The sequence below is a fragment of the Lutjanus erythropterus genome, chromosome 14 (genome assembly GCF_056507025.1).
Source record: "Lutjanus erythropterus isolate fLutEry1 chromosome 14, fLutEry1.hap2, whole genome shotgun sequence".
Classification (NCBI taxonomy): Eukaryota; Metazoa; Chordata; class Actinopteri; order Lutjaniformes; family Lutjanidae; genus Lutjanus; species Lutjanus erythropterus.
Window position 1 is genome coordinate 7,048,494 of NC_139330.1, and position 25,189 is coordinate 7,073,682.

Consider the following 25,189-nt stretch of genomic DNA (forward strand, 5'->3'; position numbering starts at 1 on the left):
ATCATTATATTGGCCTTTATCCTTTATTTATGTGTATATGAAATCCAAAATGACATCAGGACGCTGAAAAAGCAAACTTTCACTGGTACTTTAAATAATTATTAATAACTATACGTTTTTAAAAAAGCATAAACAGATCAACTTGAATTAAGAAAAATGATCAAATATACTTGAAATGCCACCTAACTAAAAGAATCTACTTTATTTTCTGTAAAAAAAACAAACAGCATATGCATAGATATGAAAATATCCATCAACATTAGCTGTTCCTACCAGGGGCAGGGTATATTAGGATATTTGGGCTCTTTCAGTGTGTGTAGGCTGACACACATCTTACAAATAAGAGCCAAGGGACATTATTGAATATTTGCTCATGTATAAACAAAAAAATCCCAGTGAGAACCGGTTTATTTTCATTGTGAGTTAGAAAGTGATTGTTGGGCCACGCAGCGCCCTGTCAGGGGCCAGACTTGGCCCACGGGCCACACGTACATACACAAAACAGCTGCACTAATGACATCATGTACAATGTCCTCATGTTTTCTTGTTTCATTATGAGTCATTATGAAAAAACACAAGGCTTTTCCGATCACATGAAAATTGTTTTGTTATTTAATAAATAAATATGCTCGGTATCTGATGTCCGCGTCTCTTGACCCTCCTCTTGTGATTGGACAGGGATTATATGTTTAATATGGGCTCCAGGCCAAAAAGCAATGCCCATATGACTCCTTTCATTAAAATGTTGTTCCACTCTAAAAAGTGCGGTGCAGCTAATGCAGAGTAAATGCTGCATACAAACTGAGTTTCTGCAGAAAGTTCATATAATTGAATTAGGCTTATTCCATTAAGTCATCAGTGCAGTTGTATTGTAATAAGTTGCCATTGCCCTTTATCCTCTAACTGGAATGACTTCCCAGAGTTACTGTAAAGCGAAATAAATATTTAATTTTCATCACAATCAAAACAGTTTGTCTGTTTTGATGTTTACAGCACAGTTCTTAATTTCTAGAAACAGTAAATCAAGATATTATGCTTCAGGAGAGAAAAGAATATTTGTAGAACTATAATTTTTGTTGCTGCAACCATTTTTCATTGTAAGGTGCAATATTTGATTAATCTGTATTCTGGTTACATTGCAATTTTGTAACCCAAGTGGTTCCTACAGTCATTAATCACAAAAGTACAAACAGAAGTTAAGATTTAAACCAAAATTATTTGGAATAATATTTTGTGAACTGTCACTCTGCTTTCTGTTCAGATGCTGAATTAAGTGCAGGTGGAACCAACTGTAGGACTGTGACAAATGAAATGTTCAGTCACTTCAAATCCTCCCCCACTGTCTCAAAAAACTGACTCCCCTTCTGCAAAAAAATAATCCACCCTTCTAATTTTCTTGCAGTCCCTCAACAACACCGCAGTAATGTTTGCTGTCATTAAACCCCCTCCTTTTCTGTGTTCTTCTCTTTTCAGGACAAAGGAAACATTGCCGTTGTATTTAATGTCGGAACAGATGACATTAATATTGAGGAGACGTCAAAGTTTGTAAATGACGGAAAGTACCATATAGTGAAGTTTACGAGGAGTGGGGGTAATGCCACTCTGCAGGTGGATGACCTGCCAGTCATTGAGCGCTACCCCACAGGTGAGTCACCCACTCTGCCTTTTAATTACACCTGCCGCCGCTTCAAGGCGATAAAATGACCAAGAGATTATCAAGCCAACTGTTACAGCCTTATCTGTTAGGATGTTTTTTATGTTGACTTGGCATGTGCTTTAATTGCTTTTTTATGTTTCTGTTTCCAGCAGCTGTTAAAAATAATACCAGTGTTGTGGAGTGTTTTTCCTCATCTCTGATGTTTATCGCTTTACATTAATCAATGCCGTTAAACATCCTGGGTCTATGTAAATAGGCTGCACTTTAAAGCTCCCATAGTCTAAAATATAAACTGTATAAAAGGGCAGCCACCCACCTTGTCTGCACGTCTGCATTATACTCCCCATATACATTAATAATCCACCTACGGCGTATGTTCACACTAAGTCAAATCGATAGACTATTTACAGACAAATTACCACTTTTATTGTGGCAAGTAATTGTGTGCCAGTTCAATATTTATTTCCCTGCCGATACAGTGGATTGATTGAATTAAGGCGACGGGGTAGTCGAACCTGTAATAACACAGTCAAACGAAATGAAGGCCTGAATTAATCTGTTGCTTACTCAGAATTAAACACCAGATGATCAGCTACATTTCAGCATCTGCTTTAACAATGACAGCGTGCCTTCGTATTAATCAATTCACAGCGTACACCGCGATTACTCATATTAAAAAATGAATCTGTGTTCATTTTCTTTGTCATTAGTGTTACTACTAATAATAATCACTGTCATTTGTGTAGCACTTTTCATAAACACAGTTTACATGACAGTAGAAGATGGATTCACTAGTTACTGCTCTGTGTAATGAGTATTTAGTGCTTGGAAAAGTAATATATGTAATAAGGTCCACGTCATATAAGTAGAATATTTGCACTGGCACTTTATTTTAGTGGTAACCGATTTACTTTCAGATGGAAATTTGTCTGTGGGAACAGCTCAGCAACACTGGTATGTTTCTGAATGTCATGATGTTAGCAGTATGATGGCTCTCAGAAAGAATCTAAATGTCACTGCTTGTGTTGTTGAAATTGTTGACTTTTTAACTGCTTAAAGGCTTTGACAAAAGCTACAGAGGATTAAAGGAGTGCGACTTTAATATCGCTGTTCTGCAGTATCCCTGTATGTCGGAGGGACAGTTCACCCCAAAATTTAAAAATACATATTTTGCCCCTGGTCTGTAGTGCTGTTTATATTTTTTGGTGTGAGTTGTCAAGTTTTGGAGATATCGGCCATAGAGATGTTTGCTGTCTCTCAAATATGATGGGACTCCGGTAGATTTTACTGTAGAGAAAAAGTAGCTCTAGTAGATTCTAGCATAGAAGGAAAGTAGTTCTGATGAATACTACTGTAGAAAGAAAGTAGTTCCTACATGAAACTGCTCACAACAAGGTCTGTGGATTATTTTGAGTAACTGAGTCATGATTTTTTGAGAGACGCTGCTGTCGAGGTTAAAATTAGTCGGTTTTTTTTGGTACTTTGAGCCCCACAAGCCGATGCCATTTAGTCCTGTTATCAGAGAGAAGTCAAACATTTCTATGGCTGATATCTCCAAAACTGTGTAACATTTACTCCGCACAAGTAAAAACTGCAGCACCAAATCAAAAACACGTGTTCAATTGTGAGCATGCATAAAATGACTGGGCATCAGGACAGACAGAAGACAAATTCAACCTGTCTCTCCCCTTTTTGCATAATGTTTGGTGACCTTTTTAGCTATGACCAGTGCATTCATCCAGATGAAAGAGGGTTTTATGACTGGGACTCAATCCTCGCTGCTTGCCTCAGGTGGAAAAGGGAAGCTAATGGCTTTTGACATGTTGTGGACATGGCAGAATGCACAGCAGGGTTAAATGCCTGGATGCTACTATCTCAATCTTCAAACAACAAACACCCTCTGTCCCCAAGACGCCTGTGGTCCGGGCAGATGTGCTGCTCATAAACTGGATAGAGTTCATGAAAACAACTTCTTTTTTGGTTTTGTTTTGTTTTAATAAAATTAGGGGCAACACAAGTGTGACTTATTTAAAAGTGTCCCCTCCCCCACATAATGTCTTCAAATTTTATTAGCAAAATAACAGAAAATCTGTTCTTTTTATGACATCAAACAAAATGTGATGCATGCTTACATAAGCTAGAACTAACCAGTAATCAGTCTTAAACTTTTAACGGTCTAGTTAATTCATTCATTACCAAAACACAATGTAATGACTTTATTCACTGCTTTGGGTGAAAGAAAATGCTTCCTGTTTCCAGCTTCAACAACTTAGTTTCTGCTGACTTAGTTGCTGTTAGCAGGCGACAAAACTAGTCTCAGCTGCCTCACAGTGACCACAGCCTCCGAGGCGGACAGGGAATACAGTACCGAGGTCAGCTTTCTGGTGTTTACGTGATAGCTTTACTTGTTGCTAAAGTGGCTAACCGCTAACTGCAGATAGCTTGGTTAGCAGTGCTGCTAAGTTAGCTGACTCTGTGTTTAGACTGCTAGCGACAAAGCATCAGGCTACAGGTCATTTTCAGTGGAAGCTGGCAAAATAAAGCCAGGCATTTGCGTCCAACACTCGCTATGCGTTGCTTGTGAGGACCTACAAATCAGTGCTCCATGATGCATTAACCAATCATATGTCTGTTTTGCCAAAATTCCTGTGCCATATAAACAACAGAAGAAAAGCAGTTTCCAGTTTTATTTAACTCTACCCTTTTTTCTTACTGTGACATCCACAAAAAAAAGGCAGCTTGATGATCCATTTCCAGTTACTCCACACACAAGTGCTTATTGATGTCAACAAGCGCTAAGCGGCACTTCACTGGCGACTTGCCAACAATGTGGCTGGCCATGTTTGGCCATTTTGTTGCTGCGTGGCTGTTAATGTGAACATACAGTCAGACTTGGGGTGCCAAGAACCAAACCTGGCAAGCAAACCACCGCTGTACCGCAAAACCTCTGTCTGTCTCGGAGGCGGTGTGCTGGTCCAGTCTACCCGTGTTCACTGGGAGCTCCTGGTCCAGGAAAAGTCATCTGGTTAATGGAGTTGTATGGCTCAGGGGGCGTAGCGTTAATACCCATTCAGTCCCTCCCTCACTGCCTGTTTGTACAAAAAAAACATAAGTATGCAGAAGCAAACCGCACTCTGATTTGTACTTGATGTGAACTTAAGTTTTAACACTGCAGAGTTAAATATGATGGTGAAAGCTTCAGCTCAAAAGGAAATTAACCACCTGGTAAAACACTATCTCTCAAGATCATTGACATCAAGTAGCTTTTTAAAGTTAATAATTGATCGGTCTATTTAATGCCCAGAAATGGAAAACGCAGCCCACTATATTTAATACTGGTTATTAACATAGTGTAAGAGAACCGGGTCTTTATATAAATTGAATTCTTGCTCAGTGTGCTGTAAAATCCAGAAAAGCTGGTTAATGACATTAGATTTCTTCCTCTCGTGATAAGTGCTGAGTTATAAATGCTTTGGGGAAAAGTGACCGATCTCATCCCCACCAATCATATGTCAGTGACAATGCCAAGTCCGGCTACCTTATTAGGCTCGTTGCAGACTAATTACATCCAATCACAATTACTGCGCAGTTCTTCCCCTCACCCCCAGCACACAAAGCCATTATTCTCTCAGCTCGCCTGTAGTTTGATTAGTATCCATGTATGCCTCTAACACACTCGTAATAGCAGCCCTCAGCCACTCTTAGGCCACTCACAGATCAACAGTGATTATAATAAGAGTAGACAGCAAAGATAAAAATGATGGCTGCAGAGTGAGAAAGACAGAGAGGACGAGATTATATGGGAGGGAGCGATCATTCTCAAAGCAAGGAAATAATTGCTTCACCAGGGCCTATATTGCTGCCCTCGTAATCTCATTAAAAAGTCTCGTACTGCATACTTATGGGCCATTAAAAGTCTTTAGCACAATTATTAGAATCTAAAATGCAAAACGCACACGCAGACACATAACCGGCCTCCTATTTGTTGTAGCTTCCCTTTATTCTCGCCCCGCTTTTTCATTCTGCGCCGCACACAAAAGGCCGGGCAGCGACCAAAAAAAAAAAAAAAAAAAAAAAAATCAGCCTCTTCTCCCGAGTCTTGGCCATGGAAGTAATACCATCACAATGGTGCTGCCAGGCCCGCAGGGTACAGTGCAGTATCCTATCGGAGCACCCAATGAACACTCGCTGCACACAAAGATAATGGAGAAGTCCCTGGCCTTATTCTTTTACTGTTATCAGAGCGTGGTGCACTTACAGAGCTCTCTGTCTCTCATTCCACTTCCCTCAGCTCTCAGTTTTCTGTCCTTTTTACCCTCTATCCGTCCACCCCTGCCCCCTCTGTCCATCCCGCCCTCCATCCTCAGTTTTCCCACCTTGCAGCGGAGTCTGATTTGTGCGGATACAGGGGGGGAAGGACGGTTAGCTTTATCCATCAAAGCTTCGTCCTATCTGCCGTGGCTTCTCCCTCTGTTCTATCCATGAGCCTATTCAGTCTATTGTGCAGCCAGTCATCACTGAGCATGCTTAAAAATGGTGCAATGACCACCACAGCCAGAGCAGGGGGGGAAAAAAAGGGAGCAGAATAATGAAAATAATAGCGAGATTTGTGTAGGTTCCCTCCTTTTTTTAATTCCCCCAGCTCCATGAACAGAGGAAGCATTTGCATATTTGTTCATTTAATATGGCGAGTGTCCTAGGGCTTGTAATGAGATAAAGCGCCCACCTTATCTGACCACTTTATTAACAAAAAAGAAAACAAGTGAGTGAGGGCAAAGCGGGTCAGTTGGGACGGCTCAGCTGAATCGCTGCTGTCTGGCGGAGGAGATAAGCCCGGCTGTCCCATACCAAACCAAATCACCACTCAGCAGCAGTCACAGGCTCCGCTCGCAGGCAGGATGAATGGGCTCTGCTGCTGCATCAAAGCCCGGGGGATGGCATTGTTTAACACTCGGGTGTCCCACAGTGGGGATCAATACACGATCAGACCTTGATTATATCCACACTTAATTAACCTCAGTATAAGGATAGACCAAGCGTGCCACGGGGTGCAAAGCCAAACAGATAAAGCGCTACTGTCTTTGAAAATGGAGCATGTTTTTGCACAAAAGTAGAGGATTTTGGCACAGTGGTGCGCTATGTGTGAGGATAAGCGTGTGTGTTTACTGTATGTGTGTGCGCCTGCCCGCCTGACACTCTTCTGTTTCTATCTGTTAGTTCCCTCAGCCTACTCCTCAACAAAATGTCATCTTTGTTTCAAAACGTTAATAGCAGCATGTAGAGAAATACAAAAGCTGTCATTTTTAATGAAAACTGCAAGACGTTCAAAACATGTTTGTACAGTTTGGCTGTCACGAAACTAAGCAAGCATGTATATAATTAAATTTACATTAATTAATAGTGAATGAATGGGGGAAAACGCCATTGTAACGAGTGTTGCTCTTCGTCAAAATTCATATGTCCTCGCCGTCCTCCCAACAGCTGCGGGCGAACTGGTCTCCAGAGCCCAGTTTGATGCTGACCTCTCTTCACATGAGGCGTCACAGTTGCAGGAAACACAGAGGTGACATAACTAACACCCCATGACTGACGAACGGAGGTGACAGGAATTAACAAAGCCCATGACCGCTCCAAGATGAGCAATTAATGGATTATTCATTAATTTAACACGTTTAAAAATATAAGGAGGTACAACTGCTTGTGCTTGTTTAGTCATTTGTTTGTGTGTATTAGCTCCGTCGTTCAGGGCTCCAGGCATCTTGCAAAAAGGGAAATACGGTGTGTTTTTAACACCAGGCAGTATGTAGACGTTACATAATCCAAAAGCAACTGGAGGCTGCTGTGCTCTCCATCCACCTACCTGGAAAAAGCTTAATGATTTTCTTTCTGCAGCATAAATTCATTATGTTGTTTGGTAGTTCTTAGTTATGACTCTGTGCAACCAAGAATTTTTGTTTTTAAGGAATAAGCCTGGTAATATGCTGCATTTTCTCTTTGTTAACAAATCCCATGAAATAGCAAACAAACCCACAATGAATTAAAGTTCTGTTTGTGCGTCTACAGCCTGTTTTAACTTTCAGCTCTGTGGCACCGAGCACAGAAGTCAGGACGCTGTGCAAAATCTAAATAAAAACAGAATGGTTTGGAGATACTTCTCGAATTGAATACAGTACAAAGACAAGATATTTCATGTACAAACTGATTGACTTAATTTTCTGTTCATTCTGATTTTGATGCCTGCAGCATGTTCCAAAAAAGCTGGGACAGGAGCGTGTTTACCACTGTGCTACATCACCTTCTCTTTTCACAACAGGCAGTAAGTGTTTGGAAACTGAGGAAACTAGTTGTTGAAGTTTTGAAAGACTTCAGAGGCTCATCGGTCCGGCGTCTCTGTCGTTGTGTTTTGCGCTTCATAACGCAACACACATTTTCAATGGGCGACAGGTCTGGACTGCAGGCAGGTCAGTCCAGTACCCACAATCCTTTACCACAGAGCCATGCTGCTGTGGCAGTTTCGGTGCATTGTGCATTGTGTTACCCTGAAAAAGAAAAAAAAAGTGTTTATTTATGTTTTACAGTGTCCCAACATTTTTGGAAGTGGGGTTTGTATTAAAAACCCATCAGGGAGCCACACAGTTGCTCTGGGTGACATTTTCTTTCATTATCATGAACCAGGGAATTATTTTTTTTGTTTGTTTGTTTTCTTAGTCAGTCTCACAAGCACCGTCCTGTTGCCTTAAACTAGACTCAGTAGAGCACCTACCATGTATTAATCTGCAGCTGAAAATAGTCCCTAACAAAAGCACTTTTTGCTTGTTTGTTTTTTTATTTTAATGAAACCGTATGTTTATAACCCGTTTTCAAAAATGTACAGATACGTGGGACTCAGTACGAGCAGCTGACTACATTGTTGTTTTGAGTCTTTTCATGGGATTTGTTGACGAATTGAATAATAAAGAATGTCATCGGCCTTGTCCTTGAACATCAGTCCACTGTCAGTCAGGATACGTGGCTACACTTGATTTTATAAGACAGTTTCACGGTGAGTTTAGGTTGTACGAAGATGCTCTCTTTAAATTTAAAGTGACCTGATTACTGGTGGGAATGGTGACCGGACAGCAGACGTGTGGTTCACTAACGAACATTTAAAGATCCGCATCCAATCATACACCCAATGTCCTTGTGTGGCTTTGTTGTAACGCAGAACGTATCTTTCTGCATCAACGTCGAGGGAGGAATGTTCCACTAAATCTCCTCCACCAGCCTTTGTGCTCCAACCTGACACAATCAGCTGCAGCCAAATTCTATGAGCTGTATAGACAAGCTTTAAACCCTTTTCTGTGTAGCTGATCCCCTACAGTAATTCAAGCTGATGCGATTAAAAAATGTCTTTTTATGCGTCCTCTTACCTCTAAGACCTTTCATCAGACCAACTGTGCATCTCTTACAAGGTTACCTCCTTCCCTTCATGTCTCGCCGATCCTTTCCCCTCCAAAGCTATTCACCGCCGAATCATTCTTAGCTACCGGATCTTTTATCTGCCAGAACTGAATTAATATAGTTGATTGGACAAACATTGTCAATCTGCCGGAAGAATGGAGCTGACTGAATTCAATCTCTGCAGACAATACCAGGGGAAAAGCACTCAGAGACAGTACCACTTTGCTGAAAGTCTTCTGTTCTGGGGAAGTTATTGGCCTTGACAAAAGGGTGATGCAGAGTTTGCCCTCATTAATGCCAAAGTGGCCCTCCAATGTTGAAGTGGAGTTTTTTTTTTTTCTGTAGCGTCTCTTTCTCCGTCCTGACATGTATTTGGCTTATTTTCTGAATACTGTTGTAAAACTTCTTTTCATCGACTCCAATGTTCAATATCAGTCAAACTCATGACTTCTTTTCCTTCTTATGACTCGTAGCTTTTGTCAAAGCCGTTTTATTCAAGTTTTTTACAGTGTATGTATCTACTTTGACATTGTCCTCTGACTTCTCTCTGACTAGATGCTCTGAATGTATACTGTGTTAATTGTTGTATTGCAATTAGCTTATTATTTCTTGTCAATTAGACTATTTATAAACGGGGTGGGCATTTGTAATATGTTAAAGTTAAATTGTTTTATCCTTTAAACCATAAAAGGTTGATTCAACAATAAATTTAAATGATGTTCTTTTTGTATAAATGTATTTAACCAGTTTAAAAGTCAGTTAAAAAGATGTAGAGGGAAAAGATAAATGGGATGGAAATATTTGGGTAAAGATTTTGTAATGGAAATGTATAAATTTGTGATTTGGGTTGGTTTATAACGTAGCTATTAACCTAGATGAAACATTTGCGTGGTAGTTTACTTATTTTCAATTAATATAGGCCTAATTTGTTGGATAAAATAAAATAAAATGAGTGAAGTTTGTTCAAATAATGTTTCAGTAAATATTGTTTTTGTTTTAAATATATAAAACTTTTTAAATATAAAAACTTGTGCAGTTGTATAGCTTCAGCATTAAGTATGAACATTTAACCTTTGACCTTACAGATTGTAACCAATGAAATGTCTCTTTAAACTTTAAAGGCAGCAATGATAACGAACGCCTGGCGATTGCTAGACAGCGAATCCCATACCGTCTTGGTCGAGTAGTTGACGAATGGCTACTCGACAAAGGTAAAATCACTGATTAAAATTTCAAATAAAATAATTTGAGCATAACCAAGTTGTAGACATATTTTGTAAATAATAAACATAAAAAAATAAATGTGCAGTAAAACTTTAAAAACTAATTTGAACAGTTAAATTTAGTTTGTAGTGTTTTTTCATAATAATGTATTTATTTTATAGATGTTTTAATACGTGTTTATTGTCAACTTAAGGTTAAAGGGACTGTAAATATGAATTTAAATCCACTTACTGTTAAAATGTCTATAAATTACTGTAGAATTTTGCTGTAAACATAAATGATAAATTTAAAAGTTCCAGTTTAGTCATTCATTAGTTGTTAAGTGTTATTTGAAACACTTTTGAAACATATAGAGTACATATTCAGTACTTAGTGTCATTTGATCTATTCTGTTTAAACTGCTAGCAATGATAAATAGAGTGCAATATGAATTGGCATCAGAATTTTGAGTCCCTTTAACAGACATTGTAAATATGTATAGGGCATTAGATCAAGGAACTGTAATATAAAACAAACTGATTGCATGCTTTGTTTTTTATAGTTCGATAACTAATTCATATTTTTCACTTAAAATGTGAAATGAGCCCTATCATTTCTGTCCTGTTTTATTTTTTTGTTTGTTTTCTTTTCTGTTTTTGCGTTACGGAAGTGCTGTCATAAAATGTTTTTTTTTTTTTTTTTTTTGGTTCTCCATGTGCCCAACCATATCCGTTCAAAGTTTGATTTTCCTCGGTTGCTTTTGCTAAAAGGATGGATAGTTTCAGATTTCCTGAAGTGTGTCCTGCCTCCTGTGAGATTGCACGCAAAAGAAAAAGTCTAATTCTCACAGTCTGTGGCCATTTTAGTGTTTTATTTTTATTTCTTTTAATGCTTGCTGCATACCAAGTTTGTAAATGCTAAAGTTTTAAGAGAAATTGTGAGATAACATAAGCAAAGCATAATGAAATATATGCTTTTAGCTTTGTCAGACAAATGTTTTACACATTTGTCTTATTTTCCAACCAATTTCCTGCAAGATTATGTTATCTTTTGAAGTGTAGTTAAATCTGTTCCATACACATAACATTACTGCTTCCGATTAATCTTTTTTTTTCTCGTTATTTTAGATTAGACTGCCCTTTTAGCAAAGCTGCATTGATTTTCTAAATCCTGTGTTTTTATTTTATATGTTTTTCTTCCTTTCATAGGCATCTCATCATTTTAACTGCAATAAATTACCAGGGTTTGCCTCCACAACCCGTAATTTATTGGTCTCATTAGCCACTGGGCAAATAATCTGTCTTTCTGTCTTTTTTTTTTTTTCCTGTTCAGTAAAAGTGGCTGAGTCCACAGTTCAACATTCTTGTATATATGTAACATTGTTTTCCCACAGGGCGGCAGCTTACAATCTTCAACAGCCAAACCACTATACAGATTGGGGGCTGGGAGCGAGACCGGAGTCGATCCTTTCAGGGCCAGCTTTCGGGCCTCTACTATAATGGCTTAAAGGTGTTCAACATGGCCGCCGAGGGGGATCCCAACATTAGGATCCAGGGCAGCGTGCGGCTCGTGGGGGACTCGCCCTCCTCTATCACGCCGCAGTCGAGCACCACAGCCAATCGCTCTGAGACGTCCACGTCCATCATGGAGATCACCACCACCACGGCGTCCAGCAGGCGAGTGAAGCAGACGACGCCACGAGAGCCTCAGCAGGTAAGATCATCTTTAAATGATTCTGTTATATCATGTCATTACTGTCACGACTTGATCCACTTTAAAATACCCACAATGCACAGCAGGAAGTTAAGCACATCCTGGATTAATATAATACATTACATCATTATGCTCTGATATACTTTATTGTGTCACGTCTTTCTTCTCCTTGAGTCCTCTGACCTAAAAACTGAAGGAAAATAAGTGCATTGTTCCACCGGTGGGAGCAGCGGCACCACAGGCACGCCGTCGAGTGCTTCTCCCCGTGCAATCAGATGTGGCACCGTGCGGCGTGTGTGTGTGTGTGAGCGCGTGTGTTTTAGAGTGATAACCATCCTAGAGGTCCTCCATCATCTTTATCTGTCCTGCATGGGCGGTGCAGCATCTGCAGGAGCATATTACTTCTCAAATGTCACAAGGTGTGACTAAACAATGCAACACAAATCCTATCAAATGGAATGGCGATCAGAGCGTTCTTGCGCAGTCCTCGCCAAGAACGGAAGACGTTTCCTCTCAAATTGGGAACAAAACTGCAGCAGGCATGGATTTTAAATCAAGAATACACTATAAAATGTATTAATATGCAATTTAGAAATGTCTTTGAGTGTTAGTGAATAAGCACTATGTTTGTTTCACACGTTGTTTGTGTAAGAATCATATTCTTAATCCTTGTGTAACTGTTAAATCCTAAATCTGCAACCTGCAGCTCACAGAAATGGAAACAAATATTGAGTGTTTTGATATTTTGTCAACTGAAATGTGTGTAATAGTTTACGTCTAGGACTCGGTCTCATGTCTCCATAGGCGAGATCCAAAAATAGCTCATTTGATAGTAAAGGTGCCGTCTCCCTGTCCCAGACGTTCTCAAAAGAGTTTCTGTCTTCACATTGTTTGAATTTTCAAAGCTAGTGATGTCGTTGCATTGGCAATTAGCCTGCAACAAACATGCTCTCCAGCTTCATTACGATCCAGGAATACCTGTGCACCGAGCAGAAGATGGGATTGACTCATTTAGGTCACTAAGAACAATATTTTTGGTATATTGCGTTTTTGTGTTGCAACAAAGGGAATAGTCAGAATGTAGGAAAAGCCTTCATGTGTTGTTGGTGCAAAACAAAAATAGCAGCTTCACCACCCACAGCCTGAACAAACAATCAGCAAGCGACCTCACATACATGCCAACCTTGAGACCTCAAAAATAGGGAGGATTTCAAAACCAAAGCCGGGTATCTTGCATCCTCCATCAGGAAAACGTGTTTTTTTTGTGGACTTTGTTTCCTGCATTCCAGTGACTTTTAAAGAATGAAAATAAAATAATAGGTACGTTCTTTTGCAAACAGATGCCTGCAGATGGCCTATAATATAATGGGACCACAGCATTTAGCCTCACCTGGTCCAATTTCAAACAACGCGGAGAATGAATATTTAACAGATGTTTCTCTGGGGGCATTAATTAGGCTGCTCTTAGGAAGAAAGTGCCCTTTCCTTTAAAACTTTCCGTAAGAAACATGACTTCCTCTTTCCAGGACTTTGGGTATTTCTCTCTTAATATTCCCTGTTTCTCTCTCTGCCTCTCACTCACTCATTGATGTATTAAGGAGAACTGGATGCAGAGAGTGCAAGAAACTCTCTTCTTCTTCTCCTCACATCTCGTGCATGCTAGACTTTTGATGTAGACTGTTAGAATCAGAGGGTTTCCACACACGGTACAGTGCCAGAAACAGTACTGTGAAAAGGAAAAAATGTAGGGATGCATGGTAAATAATGGGGCAAATAAATTATCAGATGATATTGGCCTATCCAGCTATGTATTGGCATATATTAGCTGATAAATATGGACCATGCTAAAATCATTAATACTAATAGACTGTTCAAGCATTTAATTTGAATTCTTAGGCAAAATACTGTATAAAAGCCAAAGTACGTTTGTGACATCTTTGATGAACTTTATTAGAAAAACTCACTGAACATCTGAAGAGTCAGAACTGTCCTTTATTTGTTATCAGTATTGGCTGGAAAAAATGTTGTGCATTCCTAAACAAAAGTGTGAAAATTTGTCCTAAGTCACATGGCGTTTCACATTATATGAAACTCTCATGTTAGCCCTGTTAGCCCTGTTGTGCACGAGCAAAGAAATCATCAAGATACTGCCAGACGTCCCAGATGAGCCCCGTTTGTGAAGCTCAAACCTTAAGCAGCCGGGTCAGTGTGAACTACATGCTACCACTGACCCAAATAAAACGTGAAAAGACAAATTAAAATGACCAAATCCACAGAATTTACCGAACCCACAAATAACCAGGACTAACAAAAAGGCACAAAGCTGAACATAAGTTTACAGAAACACAAACGATCCCATGCTTAGAGGCAGTAGGACCAGCTGTCCCTGTGCCAGAAGCCTCTGTCTTCTTCTGCTGGCACAGGTGCGTTTTAGCGCACCGCTCGGGCCAGGTGCACCTCGTGATTAAACAGATGGGCGGACCTGGAAAAGGCAAGAAGAAGAAGAAGAAGAAGAAGAAGAAGAGGGAAAATGTGTCTCAGAATTTCAAATATTCAGTGAGTCGTACATGGTAGCTTAAATGAATCATAGTCAGAGACTAAAATGACCCTTTAATCAGCTTTTACCAGTATAGTTTAAAATCATTTAGGATTTAACTCATTTTGGATTAATCGGATTGGGTAAAGGAAGATTATAGCATCTCCAGGAGGGGGTGGGTTTAACTTCACATTGAAAAATATACACACAATCAAAATTATTTGATTTTAATTCCTTCTAGACCAATTGTGTAACTTTTTTTCTGTCTTTACAAAAGTGAATACATGCATGTCTCAGTCAATGTCAAGCATTTTAGAAAAAAAAAAAATAAAACCGTTCCTCTATAAAGTAATGTTGCATTGATTAGTTTCATTGTCCAGATGTAACTCACTGATGTTCTTGACATTTATTTGAACAAACATTTTCACATTAAGACTTATTGTTGCCTTTATCCAGACAGAAAGCATAAAAAAGCCTTGAACCTTGAATGTCAATTTATCCGCAGTATGAAGCCAGACTTAAGCTTTAACAAAATATATATATATATTCAAAGGAAAACGTAATGTTGACGTCTTTCCATGCAGCAGACCATTCAGGCCACAGCTCATGTTTTAAAGATAATTTCAACTTAGCAGCAGAAAAGACCCCACATTACTGGCCATCCCCCAACTCTGTCTCTCTCTGTGTGTGTGAGACCTGAGACCATCAGAGCAGTTTGTGTAAGGGTCTGCAGATGCTGACAAATAATACAATCATAAATATTGATCCAGGGGAATGGCTTTCTCTCAGACTCAGCATGGTCCCTGAACCGTTGCGGGAGCATGTAATGCAGGCGAAATATCAGACAATAGACTATAATTATATCCCAGCTCCATGCAGTGTTATAAATTGCCACCAAGGAACCAAGAGATTGGCAGAAAGGAACAAGCTTGATAAGATGGATGCCCGTCTATTTCAGACCTTTTCATCTGGAGAGAAATAAAGTGATATAAATGACCATGACAATTTAGAAATGCAGTATATTACAGAGATATTTATTCATTTACCTCGTGTTTTGCTTTAGATTTGATCTGTTGTTTGGATATGTGACATTACAGCTCTATGATAACCAGATTGAATAGTTTAATCAATAACAGTTTACCTTGTAGCGATCATGTGCACAGCTATTGGTTTTGATGTAAGCAGTGTGATGTACAGTTCACTGTTGAAGGTTATTATTTTAACCCTGTAAAGCCTGATAAAAATATTTGTTGGACGTTTGACAAAATCACCATTTTTTTACATATATGATATATATATATATATATTTTTTTTTTTTTTTTCACATTTGATACACCAGGCATTTATGAAAATTCCCTCACAACAATAATTAATATTTTTGAAACAAAAACAAATAATGTTCATTGCTTTTGGAAATAAAACACATTAGTCAAAGCAGGATGAACAAGGGACCTGACCTAAATGGAGCTCTACACCAAGAGAAGATGGAAATCAAAAATCTTATGAAAATTCAAAATACAAAACAGCCAAAAAATAAAAAAATAAAAAGTCCAAAAAACAACTGGGAGGCTTGACCACGAAAGAAAAGAACCAGCAACTAAAAAGGGAACAGACACAGAACTAAATACACGGATGAAGGGCAGCATGAAACAGTCAAGGACAGGTGAACACAATCACAGGGAGGACAGACAAAGACACTCAAGGGAACACATTACCAAAATAAAACAGGAAATGACAACACGAAAACCCCAAGACCGTGACATTTGGCACATTTCAGTTGGTTTGGTTCTTTTTTTGTTTTCAAACAGGAAGCTTTTTATTTCAGCTTGTGGTTTTATAATCTGAATTTGTCGGTATAACAAACAGATTAAGAACTGTTGTAGTAAAAAATGATTAAAATAATCTTAAAGTGATTATAATGAGAGCAGCTTGCATATAAAAAATGTATACAAAGATCTCAGTTTCCACTCTAAATTTCTCTCAAGAATACATTTCTATCTTTGATCAGTTTATTTAACAGTGTATTTGTAATTGTGTACTTGTTGCATCATGAATTTCAACAGAATAATGACTGAGGGATTCACAGATAAATTATCTTATATATACCTGCTGCATCATATTTTATAGAAACATTTTCAACATCACTTTACTATAAAATAAGATAAAAAAAAAGAGTAATTATAGGTTGTTTCAATACAGTAAATATATTGAAATAGTAACACTACGTGAAGGCAGCCATGTTGAATTTTGCCAGCTGCTGCCTGCAGTGCCCTGATACTCCACCAGAGGGCAGAAGACACGTCTCCGATTGATGCGCCAGGTTTTTCAGAAAAGTTTTGACCAAAGTGATGTTGTTGAGGTCTCAGAAACGTATGTAATAAGTGCGATGCAAATGGAGTTACAGGGTTAAAGGTATGTGTTGTAGCGGTGAGGCTTCAGGCGGGTTAGTGGTGATACTGAGATGATTTTGTGACAAAATAAATTTAGAGACAGTGTGCACTGTCAGGTTATGCTGCGAACTTGTATTTAAAATGGCATTTAAAGGCTTGGAGAAAAGGAGAGTAGTCAAGGCTAACTGTGATGGGTGAGGTGTTATCTAATGCATTCATACAGAAAAAAGGTCATTGGATTAAAGAGTCGTTCTTTGATGTAGGCGGAGAGATGAATGAGGCATGCATGGCGAGATGTCAATGTGTTCAGTCTGATTCAACGTGACGACCTTTTCCGTGGAGAACTCCTGCGGTAGGACATCACCGTCTCAGGACACTACACTTAGAAAGACATCGTGTCTGGCCTCCGTAAAAAGAGATGGTGCATTCACTGTCCTTTCCCTCGGATACTCAGCATTTTTCTCATGATTGTCCAGCTGTTCCGTCTCCCCTCTGATGGCGAATGCAATTCAGTGAATGCTTTTATATCCTGAAAGCTTCACATTACGGGGACACATACATTTTTACTGTGGCTTGCCCCATTGGAAATGGAATGGCTAACGCCGGCGGAGGCAGCGCCAGTCCGACAGTTGAGGCTCGGTGAAAATAGTGCTTCAGAAAAAGTAGACCAGCCTGTCAGATGGTGCAACTGGAGACCTTTTATAAGGCTGTCTAACAATGAGAGGTAAAGGTCGAGGCACTTCAGTGTTAACTCAGCACACATAAATCTATAGTTCACTTGTTGTAAGGGCTTATTGCTTTGAATATCAATATTTAAAGTAGCTATAATATTTTTTATACTAACAATATATCACATGACTCTGTGCGGTGTGAAAGGTTTTTCTCACACAGAGAATAATTCCATCTCTGCAGTTTCCCTCAGCTCAGTGGAGCTTTAGAGCATCTTCCAGCGCTTTGTTTTGGTTTTAGCCACAACTTTATTATTATGGTTCACCCTCACTGCTCTCAGAACGTCATTTATGACTGTATCAAGCATCTGTTTTCCCGAAAAAAGCTCTAAAAAACAACTTAACACTATACCTGCCTAGTTTCAATCAACAGTTAGTGACTAGCTGACAAACATATTGGAGCATTTATCAGCTAAAGACCCACATATTTGTCGTTATTATATTTCTTTTGTTTGTTTGCCTGTTTTATGCTCGTTTTGTGTTTTGTTGTTTGATCTTACTTTATTAAAAAGGATGTGCTGTTAAAAGGGTAGGTGTTATAAGCTGCACCTTCAGCCTACACAGTTGTCAGACTGCAGAAGTGTCAAAGTTATTTTAAATTACTCTACTGTGATGTTTTTGACTGCATTATCGTCTGCCATTTTTGATTAGTGGCTTTGTCTTTATTTGCAAGGATTTGTAGATTTATACAGGAACAGTTATTGGCTGAAATGAATTTTAAATTCTTCTCAGTATTTCCCTGAGGAGTTAGTGACCAGACCAGAACAGATTTGAGAGCAGAATATTGTGTCAGATCACATCAGAGCTCTTTTGGAGATGCAATCAAAGTTTTTGACATCTTAACACACGCCTCTGGTCCATGTTAGAGCCTTGTTAACCAATACAGCGTGCAGACTAATGATCAGGTGCAGTCGTATGTGAAGGGCGGAGTTAGCTACTTTCCCAAAAAACTGATTGGATGAATCTATGTATACAGGATAGGACTGGGCAATATATTGATATTATATTGATATCATGATTCTTAGACATCATTACATCACGGTATACTGTATGTCTTATCTTTTCCTGGATTTTAAAGCTGTATTTCAGTACAGTGATGTCATTTTTTTTTAACTTACCAGACCATGCTAGCTGTTCTTTTATTTGTCTTTACTCACTTAGTCATTATATCCAAATAACCAATTCATATTTATAAAAATCTCATTGTGTTATACATGTTATACTGTGAAAACACCAAGTCATCCCTACACAGGGTTTCTGCAAGTCTTTAAAAAGCCAATCCAATACAATTACCTGAATTTTAGGCCTTAGAATGTCTTGAATATGATTTTTATACTCCTTAAAAGATGAATTATGAAGTTAACACTACTTTCATAAAGATGCATGTGCTTTTTTGCCACTATAAAAAATAAGTCTTAATATACATTCATAATGGTCTTAAAAGAGTCTAAAAAAGCCTTAAATGTAACTTAACTGCAGGACCCGTTTGAAATATTGTTACCATGTCAACATTGAGGAGACTTTCAGTATATGATCTCATATGATTTTGTCCATATCTCCCAGCCCTAAGATCATACCATGTTGTCACTGTTTATGAATTTACAGTATGTTATTTTAGAGAAAATATCTATATTGAGACATATGTTGTATATCGCGACACAGCCTAAAAGTTTTGAGTTATTATTTATAAGCCATAGAGCCCAGCTATAATTCCTGAGTGCAGGATAAGTAAGTTTTACAGACTTTTAATATAAAAATAGACACAGAAAAATATATTATTTTAAATATATATTGACGGAAACCAGCAAACAAATTTAGAGAATGTATTGATTGATTGTAGATCAACAGGACTGCAGCAATGAAAGACTGAATGAATCAGAGCTCGATGCAATAATCCAATCAGTTTGCTTACACACAGCCTCGAGTCTCTGATAGATGATTAGTCTTGATACATGTCTTCAATAGAAAAGACTTATGCAACCAACACGACTGTCTTGCTGTGCACACGAGGTCAAAACAGCAGCACGCTGGGTCTTTCAGTGACACTGGCTCTGTAGATTTAGGATGCCTTCTTGCACTGGCCCACTTGTTTCCTAGAGGGTAAAGCCGGCGCTAATCATCATTAGTTTAATGATTCTGAAGTGTCTGAGGGGACTGCGGCTTCTCAGGTGCCCGATCAAAAAGTTCTCTAAATGCTCAACTGGGGTTATATTGTTATTGAATACTGTGGGCCCTGGCTTATGGGTAACATTACATTAATGTCATTCTGCTCAAACCACTGGGTGTCCACTCATGCTTTATTAACAAGGATATTATCATCTCAGAGCACACTGGCCTAATCAAGAAAGAAATGCACCATGGGAAAAACCTGATGAGTCAGAATGATTATTTTAATAGTGATTAGAATTTTCCTTTTGCTTAAGGGATAATTGGATTGATTCAATTCCAGGACTTACAACCCACTCAAATACACAGATAGCAAATAATAGTGAGCCCCAGCCTTGATGCTACCTTTATTTATCTTGAGGTTTCCTGACTAAGAGATTGTATACTTTGCTCTGCGTGTCAGATTTTCTCTGTAGTGGCTGTGTCTGCTGTGTGCTCCCTGCCCTGTGCGGGGGAGGTAGCTTACTGTAGGGCCTGACTGTCATGTCTTAATGAAGTGTCGGCTCTTTGTAGCGGCGCCTGGTCACATCCAATTAAACCATAATGTACTTGCGTATGCATATACAAACAAAGAACCAGCTACTGTAACATACAGAAGTGTGACTCACTTCTCTTAACTACAAACTATTTGGACTGTTTCTAAAAGCTCAGCTTCATTTATTCATGGTTAGGGAAAATTAGAGCTTCCCCCATTGCACCGAAAAGAAGAAAACTTTCTTTTTGCTAATTGGAGACAAATTTCTATGGATTTTTTGGGGGGTAAAATCCGACAAGTGAAGCAGATATCCCAGTGTAGGATCAGTGGCAGACTCAGGCTGTGTGAGGGGCAGGGGCGAAAAAATAAAAAATAAAAAGGGCACCAGCTGTATGTGGTGGGGCACCAGTGAAGTGAAATCATGACGCAAATATGTTGAAACAGGCCCAATCCCTGGTTTAGATCAAAAGAAAGAGGGTACTTTACCACATTTTCTCCATTTGAAGCCACCATAGAGGGCATTTATCCATGTTTTCTCCACTGGAAGGGCACTATAGAGGGTGTCTTGCCACATTTTCTCCACTGGAAAGGCCACTTAGAGGGCACTTTACCATGTTTGATCTACTGAAAATCACCCTAGAGGGCACTTAATCACATTTTTGTCCACTGGTAGGATACTATAGAGGGCACTTTACCATATTTTCTCCACTGGAAGGGCACTGTACCACATCTTCTCCACAAGGAGGGCGCTATAGAGGGCACTTTCTCTCTTTTTATCTACTGGAAGGGCAGTGTAGAGGGTACTAACATTGGGCATCAAATATGACACTTTTGCATCATTTTATTTCAAACATGATGAGTCCACTAGTTTATGGATATCAGTGAAATGTAAGCATTAGCTACCAAATGCATGAAGGCCAAAGCCAATACAACATGATGTGTTGCAGCAGTTTTTTGAAGGGCTGGTGGACAAAATGAAGGAAAATGTCAAGCTGTAGAAAGATAGCCTTTAATACGAGATGATGCTTAATCAAAACCTCTCAAGAGATAGCACCCTGTGTAGCTGTTACCCTCCCAGTGGAAAAGAAAAAAAAAAAGACGAAAGCCTGCTATCTAGAAGAGCCATTGAGAGCTCTTGACAGTGATGGATCCTCACCTGCATTGCTCTGTATTATCAACCCCGGCCAGCACACATACAGTATATAAATCTCCGGAGCGGTCATAGTCTGAGGCTGCCATCCACCACCAGCGCTGTCTGTCTGCAGGAACAGCCTCTAAAGTTGATCCCGGCTCCAGCATCAGGGAGGAGACACAAGGACAGAGCACTCCAGGGGAAAAATGTTGTATGAGAAGGTCTCATGCAGTAAATACAGTCATGGTGCAGAAATGTTAGTGTCTGGGGAATTGAAAAGTATGTAGAGCACAGATTTTGGTATGAGGTGATATTTAGGTTAGCATCAAACAATGAAGAAGTTTTACTTCAGTCAGTGTTTATAACTTTCATCTACCTTTTTAATGGTAATGCTCAACATTAATTGTTAGTTCACTCAACTAAATGTAGCAGACAAGCTACAACAGTGGTTCAGAGTCATTTTTAAAAGCCACAGTAGGTCTTTAATATGGTGATTCCACTATTTTATGCTTATTTAATTTCCTTCCATGTTTGAAAACTTGATATGAAAAATAGTTGTCAGGGTTTTTCAATGGCCGATGCTAATGTCTAGAAAGGTCTGGTGCCAATATATAATGCTGATATCAAAACAAGGAAAGGTCGTGCATGTTACAGTCTAGCATTCGTGGTTATTTTAGCCAGCAACGTGTTGTTTTAGATGGAATTTGTGTTTAATGAAATATAAAACTACCACAAGTCCACAATAATGCTAGCGGTGTCATCAGTGTCATCATGCTATCATGTCACCAACAGCATTTGCAAGGCTAACATGCTAACATGCTAACATGCTAGAATGCAGGTAATTTTCACCAGCTTTATGCCTGGACATTTTAAAATGTCATGTCAGGCTGGTAACTCTAACAGCTGACCTGCCTGATCAGGAAAGGGGTCAAAAAATAATTAAACTATTAAAATATTTTGATAATCGATTAATCATGTAGCACTTTTTCATGCAAAATAGCATGAAATGCTGTTTTCAGCCTCTTAGACAACGAATTTTCAGGCCTTTCTCTTTTTATTATCATATTAATTGAATATCTGTGGTTTTGTCTGACAAAACAAGACAATGGACTTTGAGAAATTGGGATGGACACAGTCCTAGATTAAACATGACAGTTAACTTTATTCTTTGTTGTTATTTGATAACAGCTAATAAATAAAACAATTTGTACGGGGGAAGTAAAACTTTCTGCTTGCTACTTAAAAAAATAATGTTGAACCCTGAGGGATCTTGAATATATGTGAATTTCTCAACAGTTCATCCAATAGTTGACAAGATGTTGCACTCAGAAGTGGAAATGTCAACCTCTTGGTGGCACCAGAGAAAAGTCAGGGGGGAAGTCATTTGGATACATTGTCTGACAACCATGAATGCCGATACAAACTTTTATTTCAGTCCATACAATAGATGTCGAGCCGTTTCACTGAAGTTAAACTTTTCTTTGACCTGCTGGTGGCACTAATCAAAAAGTCAGAGGATCACCAAAGTCTCGCTCTGGAGGCCTTCAATATCGAATACGACGATGACATTAGAATCATTGTCTCGTATTTCAGGCCGATGTGGTATTTCTTAAACACAGCAGTAATATTTGACCTCATGTGGTATTTCATGCTTGCCATGTTTCTTTCATAACCCTTTTTTGCAGACTGCAATTTCCACTTTATAGCTTGTTGCTGGAAATTCAAGAAATGCAGATTATAGCCTGTTCCCAGGGAGAATGAATGGCCACTATGTCACATCATTGCCACCAAATAGCCAATTGGCCCCACTATTTCTGAATTAACCCTAGGTGAGGTGGGTGTAATGGCCATTCAGGGGAAGTGAGGGACATTCAAAACACATTGTGTGGGCCATTTCATTTGCACTCACAGCACATGCTTCAGTTCCAGCTGAACTGGCTTGTAGTGGCTCTGTTTGTCTTGGTCCCTGAGACGAGGGGCAGAAACCCAGCCCCTCTATAATTCACTGGGATAATCGAAGATTTGACATGCTGCACTGCTACACCTTCAGTGCAGCGTTTGGGTACCTGCTATAGCCTCCCTCGCCGGCTCTTACAAACACTATAATAAACTTAGTGTCACAGTAATCTTGTGGTGAAAAATCTTCTGCAACTTAGTACCCAATAACTGCGCCGTCTGCAGCTTCTCTTCTTTTATAATCATCAATGCACTATGTCTCTTTATTGTATCTGGTACTACCTCCAGGCATTGTTGTGATTGTCTTGATACTGGTAGGGATTATTGTTTTACAAGCTAAGGCTGCAATAAGTCTGCGCAGCCCAGATTTAATACTAATCCTGCATGCATCAATATTCAGACCTGAGACTTATCTCGGGTATTAAGCTCTCCTCAGGCAGCTGCACACATGCAGTGCAGGTTCTTTAATTGTGATACATGATATGATACTCTGATTTGAATTTAGGGATGGCTCAGTCTTCATTTCGTTTGAGATATGTGATATCTACTTTTAAATTTTGACACTGCCCCTCTGATCTTCAGGGTATATTTTAATGTGGAGAAGTCTCCATCAACACCACGTGTCCAAAACCATCATCAAAATGCCAGTCCTGCTGCTTCATGTTCTAGTTCGACCCGTTTGTAGTGAATTTTAAACTCACATATTTAAAAAGCTAGATGAAGCATTAAAGCCTGTTTGAAGTCAATAACGATCAGACTGATTGGCACCATGAACTGAAAAATGTTTGTTCAGGTCACGTTTCATTTGCACCTCAGTTATTTTTGTTGCTCTTTTATTTCATTTTACTGTAGCACTACAAGAAAACTGCAAAATAATATTATATAGAATATTCTGTGATCTGCTTGGTGCCAGACTGTACTGTTGAAGCCTATAGAAAGAAGCACATGAAAACCTAAGATGTATCTGTTGCATGACCTTTAATGAAAAATAATGAAAGAACACACTTCACAGAATAACTGATTTTGTCCACATGTTGGCCTCCAAATAGCACGACTAACATTGAATCTCATAACTTGAACTATGGCTGTAACTTATGGTTCGACGCTTCATTCGTAACACTCATATTCAAATTAGAAACCCAGTATCTCTGCACAGTTGCAGATAAAGATTAGGCTGCACTAATATTATTACTATTATACTATGTCCAACAACTCCATAGTGTTGGAGTCCAAGAGTCAAAATGTGTTACTGTGGTGACAAAACTGCTCTCTTACAGCATTTTAAACTACAGTTATGTTGATAAAAATGACGAATTGTGTGAAAGAAAGCTGATTTGATAGTTTGAGATTAACTTTAATCTGAAAAAAAATTATGAAAATTAAGAATTTTCTTTTCCTCTTTCCTGATGTCATAAAATATGATGACAGAAATTCAAAACCCTCATTCGGAAACCCCTACAGAAGCTTTGCATGTTTCAAAAGGATGACGTTCGGCACAGCCCTAAGCTCAACTTGTAACTGCTTGATTCCACTGGGTATCAGCGCCTCGCGGTCCTGATTCTACCAGAAGCGCTGCGTCACGGCCCAGAAGGGGGTCTCTGCTCTGTTCCGAGGAGAACGCGCGCCGGGTCTATTTTTGACGGATGACGTGTCAATCTACACGAAACAGATCGAGACGGGCAGGAAGTCGGGCTCAAGAATGGCAGCAAGAATCCAGTCAGTTTTCAAAATAAAAGACCCCATGCAGACTCCAGATCATAAAAACAGACAAACAATTTAACTATGTAGCCTAA

General features: G+C 39.0%; 1 protein-coding gene across 11 annotated transcripts in view; it reads left to right on the forward strand.

The window, feature by feature from the left end:
- The window catches only part of LOC146315126 (neurexin-1a), a 376,350-nt gene that overhangs the window by 306,709 nt on the left and 44,452 nt on the right, over nt 1–25,189 (forward strand). For 10 of the 11 annotated variants that reach the window (XM_084736025.1, XM_084736027.1, XM_084736030.1 and 7 more), the window contains 3 exons: nt 1,474–1,645; nt 10,219–10,308; nt 11,694–12,013. In XM_084736025.1, coding sequence (XP_084592151.1) covers nt 1,474–1,645; nt 10,219–10,308; nt 11,694–12,013 — 582 coding nt within the window. The remainder of the gene's footprint in view (nt 1–1,473; nt 1,646–10,218; nt 10,309–11,693; nt 12,014–25,189) is intronic. The other variant, XM_084736036.1, reaches the window with a different exon arrangement.